This window comes from Notamacropus eugenii, chromosome 5 (genome assembly GCF_028372415.1).
Source record: "Notamacropus eugenii isolate mMacEug1 chromosome 5, mMacEug1.pri_v2, whole genome shotgun sequence".
Taxonomy (NCBI): Eukaryota; Metazoa; Chordata; class Mammalia; order Diprotodontia; family Macropodidae; genus Notamacropus; species Notamacropus eugenii.
This window is the reverse complement of record NC_092876.1, coordinates 110,817,504-110,827,323: the sequence shown is the minus strand read 5'-3', so window position 1 is coordinate 110,827,323 and position 9,820 is coordinate 110,817,504. Positions and strand designations below refer to the sequence as shown.

The window sequence follows — 9,820 nt, the reverse complement described above, 5'->3', positions numbered from 1 at the left end:
AAGATAGGTATTCCAAACCTATCTTCTCTCCTCCTGTCTTTGTGAGCTGAGAACACAATCCCAAACTAAATTAATATAGAGAGATATGTATTAAGTCATCCAGCAGAGGGGAGAGTCAAAAAACTGGTGGCTCACTTCCACTATCTGTAAGCTAGCTACATATAATATAGCATTCAAACAAAGAAATGGTGATTGTCCAGCAGGGAGGCAGTTTCCAGATAAGACACATGGGTTGTTATAATGGGAGAAAATTCCTTAAGTTTCTGGCATCAGTCTTCAGATTTGATTAGTTTTCTGGTCAGTGTAAACTAGGTTGTGAGTTGTGTCAAATAAATTTGGTCTTTAAGCATCAAATCTTGTTTTCTCAGCAACACATCCCAAAATTTGACCAATGCCCTAATTTTTCCCACACCTTCCACAGCAGTCATCCCTTAATCAATTCACAAAAGGCCTCATCTCACACTTCTCCAAGATTTTTAGGACATCTGCTGAGAGATGTTTCTTCTCTCCATCTCTTCATCTCACATCCTCTGAAATCAGCCTCCACTTCCCCAAGGCAGGCACTATCTCACCATTTCCTCCAGTCCTTTCCAATTGTTAGTGTCCAAACAGAGAGGAATGGTCAGGGGTGGGAGTGAATGGGGAGTTTAGGAGGGGCAGGTCATGAAGTGTCAAGTCTGGTCAATGAGGAGAAAATGGCCAGTGTGAAATGTGAAGCATATCTGAGACCAACTTGATGTCATGGGAAAGGAGGGGAAAAGATGGTATTGATTAAGGGAAAACTATAGCTGAGCCTTAGGAAGGTGGTGGAGGAGAGTGGCTGCTGAAGCTAATTAGATCACTTGACTCCAGCAGCTGATCTTCTGTTGTATGGCTCCTATCTGTAGGTCAGGTGATGCACTGAAGGAATGGTGGGGCTAAAGTGATAAAAGTATAAGCCCCTGCTACCACCTCCTTTCAAATGGTAGTCAGTTGCCATGCAAAAGGGTGGGCCTCTCAAAACAGTCATTGATGGGAATAGATCTCAGATTGGAAGTAGGGAGTACATGTCCATAGAGGGATACCCCTTGTCACCCTGCTAGATGTACCTGTGAACAGACTCTACAACCTCTCTGTAACCATCCAAGAACTCCTCAACCATCCTTATTCCCACTTCTTCTAATACTGCTCTATTCCATTACCTTAAGTCTCAATATCCCCACCTGTTTTCCCATGGTAGTGGAACAGATTATGTGTGTTCTTATTGATTATTCCATATGATGCTTGGGGGTTCTTTTAGTAATGGCATGGGCTGGCAGTTTTTGTATTCTGCCTTCCCAAAGACCAAGAGAATCAAGGGTTTCACATTCCCAACTAAACGGAAAAGGAAGGATTCTAAAATATAATTTGACTGTCAGGGGTCACTATGCTCAGGCTGGATAAAAGAAATTCAGAGAAACAAAAAGAAAAAAAATATGTGTGTATGTGTATATATGCACACACGTATGTTTATGTATGTACATGTTTATATATAGATGCATATTTATATATACATATATATACACTCATATACCTATATATCTATACACACACAAACATCAAATGATTCAGGCTGAGCCAGAACAATATATAAAGTAAATACAAATATGTTAGAAATATCCACATAAAATGAAAGATAAAATGAAAAAAGAGATGAGAAAATGACCCTTTCCTCCCTTCTTAGAAGAGGGATAGATGATTGGCATGAAATACTGAATATATTTGGCATATATTTTAATTAGTTTTGTAGAATTACTTTTTGTCTTTCTGCAATTTTTTATTTCCTGATTTAATTGTTTAGTGAATAATGAAAAATATAGAATATACTCAGAATTGAAGGAAATGAAAAAATAATGGCCATTAATAAACATTATTCTTTAAAAGGAATCCTGAGGCAAAAAGTGTTTCACAGAGGGTTTCAGGGAAAATCTTAACTCCTTTTAATCCCACCCATTCTGCATTTTCCTCCTAACAAATATGATTATTTAATCAGTATTCTGAATTCTATTTTTGGAGCACTTATTTATGATACAAGAAAGTTATCCAAGCAGAGCTAGTTAGTATTTTTATCTTCTTCATTTTTACTAAGACAAAATACCTAAGTCAAATGTGTGAACTCTTCCTCCTTAGTACATGGGGTAATTGCCTTGGTTTGAACCTCTAATCACTGAGCAGTCCCTAAGTGTGAACAAACCTCAGTCAAGGGAAGACCAGGAGAATTAACACCTCCAGAAAAGGAGGGACTTCAGTATGCTAGTGGTATATAAAAAGCTTGGGATGAGAAAGACACAGAGATTCCTTATGCTGAAGCAGAGCTAAAGCCAGAACAATGAGGCTGAAGGAAAGATCCCAGAAGAAAAAAGAAGGTGAGTTTCCCCATGAGAAATTTCATTGGGGAGTCATGGGTTTAAGAATTGTGCCCTGTGCTATGGTGTGCATTGAGGTTGAGGGATAATTTTCTCCATGATGAAATATAAAACTTTGGGAATGAGTCCTCTGAAGCCAGCAAAGGGAGAAGGGAGGCAGAGTTCATATTCATAGATTAGGCAATACCAAGTCAAGTCAAGTGGAGAAACTCGTGGCTGAGGCAAAAGTAGTGGTAGGAGTTTGGAAGGACCAATATCTTCTTTTGTCCTTTTATCCTGAATCAGTCCCCTTATAAATTTTGCAAATATACCTACATATAACCCCCTGTATCAAAGAATTCTCCAAGTCAGTAATGATCAAATAAACTCAAAAGTTGGGCCTCATACTGAATCAACTGGCAAAGATGACACAAGATAGAATAGACAATGCCAAAAGGTCTGCAAGAAGACAGGTGAAGTAAGATACTCCTGGTGGATCTGTGAGTTAGACCACCCATGTGGGAAGGACATTTGCCATTATCCTCAAAAATAGGTCAAAAATATCCAGAATCTATACACTTAGATGCAGAGATGTCACTCTTAGCCATAGACCAAACAGGTGAAGAGAAGAAAAAATGGTGCCACATTTAACCAAATATTCAGAGTATCATTTTTTGTGAGTTGCAAAAAATTGAAAACACAATGGGTATTGTAAATCAGGGAGTTGCTAGACCAACCATTGTAAATGGAAATGTTGAAACAGTATTGTGATATCCAATAAAAATCCACAATTGAAATGTTGAACACAAGGAGTCTGGGAAGGAAAGGAAATAAAAATTACTTTATGAGTCTATGTAAAATAATGTTTTAGCTGGAGATGTTCCTGGTTTGGAGAGGATTAAGAGATCAGAGAGGATTCAAAATCCCTACTTTTCTTACTTCAGTTTCTCCAACTGTATCATGTAAAAATTACATCTTCTCTTTTTCTATACAGAGTAGACTGAAAAGAAAACTAGATAACAAAGGTGATCAATTTCAATTGTACATGTACTAAGGGCTTTTGTGTCCCCAGACATAGTCACTGACTTTTCCCATTTTCTTTGCCCAGAAACATGACCTCTCTCCCAGAGCTGATTCAAAACTTCCAGGAAGAGCTCATTTGCTCCATCTGCAGGGACTACTTCACAGAACCAATGTCCATTGAGTGTGGTCACAGGTTTTGCCAAAGTTGCCTCTTCAGGAGTTGGCAGGAAGCCTCTATGCCTTTCCCCTGCCCAGAGTGCAGAAGTGTCTTCCAGGAAGGGGAATTCAAAGCCAATGTGCAACTTGGGAAACTGGCAGACATTGACAAAAGACTAACACCTCATTGTCTACAGCATGCTGGAAGCTACAGCAAGTGTGAAACACATCAAAAAGTGCAGAAATTGTTTTGTGAGGATGACCAGATTCTAATCTGTGTGTCTTGTTCTGAGTCCAAGGAGCACAAGGCTCACATCCTCCGTTGCATAGATAAGGCTGCAGAGGACTCCAGGGTAAGTATGGCTTCATCCCTCCATCCATAAGTACATTTGAAATGTGCACTACAGTCTGCAGAGATCCTCCTAGGGAGAGATGGGGGGTTTTTATGTGCTACCTACTTTGCCCACCATGCTCACCTGGCTGTTTTTGAATTGCACTGTGCTGTGTCCTCTGACCTCAGTCAGAGCTTTTACTCATGCATTGAGATCAACAGAAAGTTTCCCTTGATGTTCAAGTACTTCCTTCACTTGGTTGAAAATGTCCAACTCTATTGTGTTCAGGAAGGGCCTTGGGAGTTTTCGGTAAATGGAGTCAGGTAACCTGAGATTGTTAGGGGCATCTTCATCTGCTGGAATAATTGGTATCACCTTCATCCTTCATGACCTAGAGAAGAGGGACAAGACAATTGAGCAGGGTTTGTCCTTTGCATTTGACATTTGAGAATTACTTCCCCTTGGAGGACAGGATAAAGGAGAGATTACCTTGTGGTGGCATCAGCTTAGGCCTAGAGCTGCACTTGCTCCCTTGTCTCACTCACTGGTACCCAGCCTCACTCCCATGAGGTTTGAATGAGATGCAGGAAGGGCAAGGGTCCTCAACTTTATTCCCAGGGTTGATTCTTATCATGCATGCAAACAACCTCAGCACAGTGAAAGACCAAAGACATTAAGGAAAAAAGAACTGACAGAGTCATAGGGAACCCAGAAAATGCAAACTGAACTAAGGAGAGAATATCTTAATCCTGAACTGGATCATTAAGGAAGTCATGAAGGGATCCTGAAGATATGTCTAACTTCCAGCTCTAAAGGACCTGTGAGATGCTCTAGCTCAGTCATCTCTATTTTTTTGAGGAAACTGAGCCACACCCAAGCAAAGGTATAGTCACAGAGTTGCACATCTAGACAGAAGCAGAGGGGGCATTAGAATATCTTCCTCTCAGATGATATCTGTCTTTTTACTAGAGAGATAGCTGTGGGCTGAATCTATGTATGCTGATGTCTATAGGAATGAGGTCTTCCTCTGAGACCTGAAGTCCAAGAACAGGATAAGTGGAGTGTGGAAGCACATTCCAGTTCAATGGCATGTCTGTTGTTTATTTGTAAAATTAGGGAAATGAAGTAGATAGCCTCTGAGGACCTTTCTAGCTCTCCTCTGTTCCTTTGTTCCATCCAGAAAAAGATGTGATGATGAGAAGGCTCTTGTCCAGAGTTGGTATATGTAGTTAATGAAGTCTTTGAAATGAAAAGGAATCCTTCTCACTTTGAATGAGTTATCTCATTCACACCTTGGGCTAGAGATCTTAGAAGCATGCTTTCTGAATAACTGGGACATCACAGTATAGGCCATATAGGCCTAAGGCTGCCAGTTTTATCTTTTACTCATAGCTTTAAATGTAAGATCACTATGCTTTCATTATTAATGAGTGGCCATTCATGCGATTGAACAAAATATTTAACTTTTTTTAAAAAAATACTTTAATAGGAGAAACTCCAGGAAAGTGTAACATATTGTTGGAGAAAAACTAAGGATGTTGTGCAACAGATGGATAATGACATGATGAAGCTGGCACTGTTGAAGGCAAGTATTTATTTCCTGATCTCCCAGCAATTAGCACACATTGTCTGCTGTTCTCCCTCCAAGCATCTTTCCCGGATAGGTAGGAGACACTGGCCTCCATTGAATGTTACAAATGAGGACACTGAGGGTCAGAGTGGCTGACTGGTTGCCCAAAGAATCCTAGTCATAATCAGGCCTTGAGATTCCCAAATCAATTACCCATTATATTACAGCTGACTGAGGGCACCACAGGAAGGGATGTGGCCTTTTCAAGCAGGAGAAAAGAGGACTGTGCTTGGTGGAGAAAGTACAAATCAGTGGGATCATGGCAGACAGTGCTCTCACTAACTATGGAGAACCTTGGCTATAGAAATGAACCAACTCAGAATCCAATTGTGACCTAAAAATCTTGTCACTCACCCAGTGCCACTTAATGTTCTGTCATTTCCTGTATTTCATCAATCTCATCTGTATCGTTACAGGAGGACATAAAGACTCAAACAGAAACTATTTCTTCTGAATTTGAGAAAGTAAAACGTTTCCTGGATGAGGAGAAAAATAAGTATCTCTCAGCTGTTCAGAGGCAGGGAAGGGCTAATTTGGAAGGGCTGAGGAAGAGAATAAGGAGATTAGCCCTTCAAAATCAAGAATTAAGAAGGAGGATCAGTGAGTCCATGGAAGTGTGCAGTAAAGCAGATGTGGATTTGCTCCAGGTGAGGCTATAGGAAGTATGCATGAGGGGCACAGAGGATAGTCAGGAGCTTCCCAATGCCATCCATGAAGTGGAGGATAAATGAAGAATGCTTTAACCTGCTAGGCATCTCTTCCATCTCCAGAGAGCACACAGTCTTTTAAATATAAAAATGAATAGATATGCCTCTGCATTTCTTTCCATATATTGTGGATATTTTCTTTTGAACACACATAGCATCCTAAGAAATGGTTGTATACTGATTACAATGACAGATTTTAAGAAAACAGATATGACCATCCTTGAAAATGCATCATATGTGCATGAATTATGTACAAATATATGAAGGACATAAGATTTCCTGAACATCTTAAAACATTTCATTGCTCTCTCTTTTCATGTTTTTTCTGAGACCTGGACCCCTCCATCTGACATTGAATCCCTCACTGTCCTTTCCAGTACTGGTGATGCTTACCCTTGTCCCTTCCCTCACAAGTTTGTTAACAGTCAAAATATTCCTTTCCCTCCTTTGCCACTACAGCAATCTCCCTCTTTCCATGTAGGTCAGTAACCTCTCCTCCTATGAAGTTCATTCCAATTAAATTACTACTACAGCTGTGGAGGGGATGCACAGGAGGGGGACAGACTAGAGGAATTATGATCAATGGGAAGGTCAGGGCCAAGGTCAAATGTGAAGAGGGGCTGAGCTAAGGTGGAGAGAAGGGGAATATATGTGAGATGATACACACTTAGAGGTTCCAAGATTCTTCCCCACTCTGTGGTTTCAGTGAGGCATTGAAAAGGTGGTTCATTCCCATCTCATTTTCCTACCCCAAATGCACCATTGTCCTAACCATATATCCTTTTTTTTTTCCTTTTCAGGACATGAAAGGAGTGTTGAAGAGGTAAGTTTCTATTCCAATTTCATTTGGAAAGCTCTAAACAAATTGGAGCTAAGGGGCCTTGACTAACTAAAGGAATGAAGACTGTGCCAAGATTCTTGTAATTACTGGAGACCTAAACTCAGTGTTTTTTTTCTATAGGAATGACTCTGTGATCCACAAGGAAGAAAACGTGTTTCTCATAAACAAGATTGTTCTTCCCATCCCTGGGATTCTAGAAATGCTTTTAAAATTTAAAGGTGAGTGGAAATCTCTATAACAAAGCAGCTACACATCTCCAAGATTTGACCAGTTTTCTTTTGGGCCAGAACCCATTTGCTTTCACAGAAATGCAAAACCTTGGAGCTGGGAAGAACCTGCCTCTTTGGCCATCGAGTTTACCTTTGACTGGACGGTGATTGTCTCTGTAAAGTATCTGATAAGTAGTCATCTAGACTTTGCTTGAAATTGTCTGGTGAAGACAAGCCTGATAATTCCAAAGATATATTTTTCTCTTCTTTTTTAAATTGGTTTCATCACCAAAATGTTTTTTCTCAAATCAAACTAAATATGACTTTTTATACTTTCTACCCAATTTTCCTTGATCTAGCATCAGAGGGCCAGCAGAGAAATTTAAGGTTTTGTTCACATCAAAACCACCCAAGTAGTTGAAGACAGCTGCCATGTGACTCCTTAAGTTATCTCTTCTCCAAAATACACAAGCACAGTCCCTCAATGATTATGTTCAAATGATGACAACTCAGGTTTAGGGGGTAGATGTTTCAGGACGTGTTTCAGAACTGTTTCAGGAATATTAAGGTTGAGGTGCCAGTGACACCCATGGGAAGATTTGTCCTGTGAGTAGCTGAACCAGCAGATCCAAGTCTCACAACATATACAAGAAAAATATTTGGGGGGACCGTTGGCATAAAAGTTAAATCCCTGAGAATGAATAAGGTTGTTGAGAAAGACAGGGGAGACTCATAGACTGAACCAGAAGAAATAAATCAGATGAAAGATTTTCCACAGAGAGAAATTCAGAGGAGGAAAGAGGGGAGACACACATATATGAGAGAGACACAAAGAGCAAGAGATGCAAAGACAAAGGTTAAAAGAGAGAGAGGACAGAGAGACAGACAGAGAATATAGATAAGAAGGATGGAGTGAAGAGTGAAGAGCCAAAAGGGGTGAAAGAGGGATAGAGCTGTAGGAAATATGCCCTTTAGTTTTCCCTGGTGCTTCTCCCAGGTGGTCATCTTCATGTCCCTCCTGTGCAGCCTTCAACCATTACTCAGAAGAGGCAGCATATCCAGACTCTAATTTTCCATCTAGAATCATGTATATGTTCTTTGAAATCCTGGCATTGGTTAACCATTTGTTCTGTGAGGCTCAGAAAAAGCAGGGCAGAAAGAACCAGATTTCCCAAATTAGCACCTAACACACTGTCACATCTCCCTGACAACCCAAGAACATTCTGTTCCTCCTACCATGGAGCTGTCCTGTCTCTATCCAATTTCTTTCTTACATATTACTGTGATACGTGGATTACCATTTCGTATCTACACACCTGACCCCATTCCCTAGAAAACAAAACAAATCTCTGCCAATACCATTCATTGAATCTAAACTTCTTTCCACAGTGGACATCACTCTGGATCCTGACACAGCCCATCCAGGTCTTATCATCTCTGAAGATCTGAAGAGCATGAGATATGAAGGGACACAGCCAGAAGTGCCCATCAGCATTGGGAGATTCACTTATTTTGCCACAGCTCTTGGTATTCAGTGTTTGCTTTCAAGCAGATATTACTGGGCAGTGGAGGTACCAGACAACACTGGATGGTGTGTTGGCATCTCTAATGGATCACCTGGGCCTGAAGTCTTCTTTGTGCTTATGTCTATAGAGAGTCACAGTGGCTGCCACCTTTTTGCCATAGGCAAGCCCCACATTTCTTCTGTGCTTCATGTGAAATACTGCCAAAATTGTGTGTCCAATCTAATGGTGGGCATTTTCCTTGACTATGAACATGGGGAGCTGTCATTTTACAACGTTAAGGAAAGATCTCTCATTTTCTCTTTCCCAACCACTTCCTTCTCAGGATTCTTCCAGCCTTTCTTCTGTCTTTCTAAGAAAATCCTGAGAAATGATTGCTCTCTCATGATCTGTCCCTAATTGGGAGAGATCAAAAAACATGTATTTATCCTCCAAATAAACTTCAGACATTCTATTCCACCATCCTTGTGCGTCCTAAAATTTTAGATCTAGAGGGGCCCTCCAAGGGTAAATATTGGGGCCATTTAATTTCACACCTAACAACAGAACTCTGAACAGATAAAATGACTTGCCTACCCTAAATATGATTCTTGGACCTCCTTCCCAGCCCCAAACAATAATCACATGTTTCTCTTGTGTGGAGTTTGTATCTGCTTTTTTTTGTACATGTTTGTTTTTCCTCTGTCCTGAGGATTATATAAGCTACATGACAGCAGCGACTATTTCCTTTGTTAATTTTTTTTGTAATGTCAATTCCTATTATATTGCTTAATAAAAGGAAATACTGTTTGAATTGAATGTATTCAATTATTCATAGGACTACCAGAGGAGAGATGTTATGTTTGTAGGGAACTTAGTGGTCCCTCACATGAAATAGGAGGAAAATGAGCCTCAGAGAAGTTAAGTGACTTGACTAAGGTCTCTTAGGTAGAGAGCGGGAGGGGTTGTGCTAGAGAATTCCCTGCTTGCAAATCAAGCAAGCTTTCTACAATCTCACACTGCCTGCAGAGCTGGGAGAAGGAACCCTGGTTCTTGG

At 40.3% G+C, this 9,820-nt stretch overlaps 1 protein-coding gene across 1 annotated transcript; it reads left to right on the top strand.

Annotated features, from left to right (window-relative positions):
• Nucleotides 1-3,475: 3,475 nt before the first annotated feature.
• On the top strand, nt 3,476-9,574 carry LOC140508876 (probable E3 ubiquitin-protein ligase TRIML1). Its single transcript, XM_072616791.1, has 5 exons — nt 3,476-3,895; nt 5,364-5,449; nt 7,008-7,034; nt 7,173-7,270; nt 8,651-9,574. Exons 1-5 carry the CDS (start codon nt 3,476-3,478, stop codon nt 9,181-9,183), a joined length of 1,164 nt encoding a protein of 387 aa, XP_072472892.1. The 3' UTR covers nt 9,184-9,574.
• The last annotated feature ends 246 nt before the right edge of the window (nt 9,575-9,820 follow it).

Excerpts from the sequence above, each read along its gene's own strand:
- LOC140508876 (XM_072616791.1), top strand. The coding sequence starts at position 3,476 with ATGACCTCTCTCCCAGAGCTGATTCAAAACTTCCAGGAAGAGCTCATT. Across the intron at positions 3,896-5,363 it reads AGGCTGCAGAGGACTCCAGG|GAGAAACTCCAGGAAAGTGT; the intron begins GTAAGTATGGCT and ends ATACTTTAATAG. Across the intron at positions 5,450-7,007 it reads AATGACATGATGAAGCTGGC|TCAGGACATGAAAGGAGTGT; the intron begins ACTGTTGAAGGC and ends TTTTTTTCCTTT.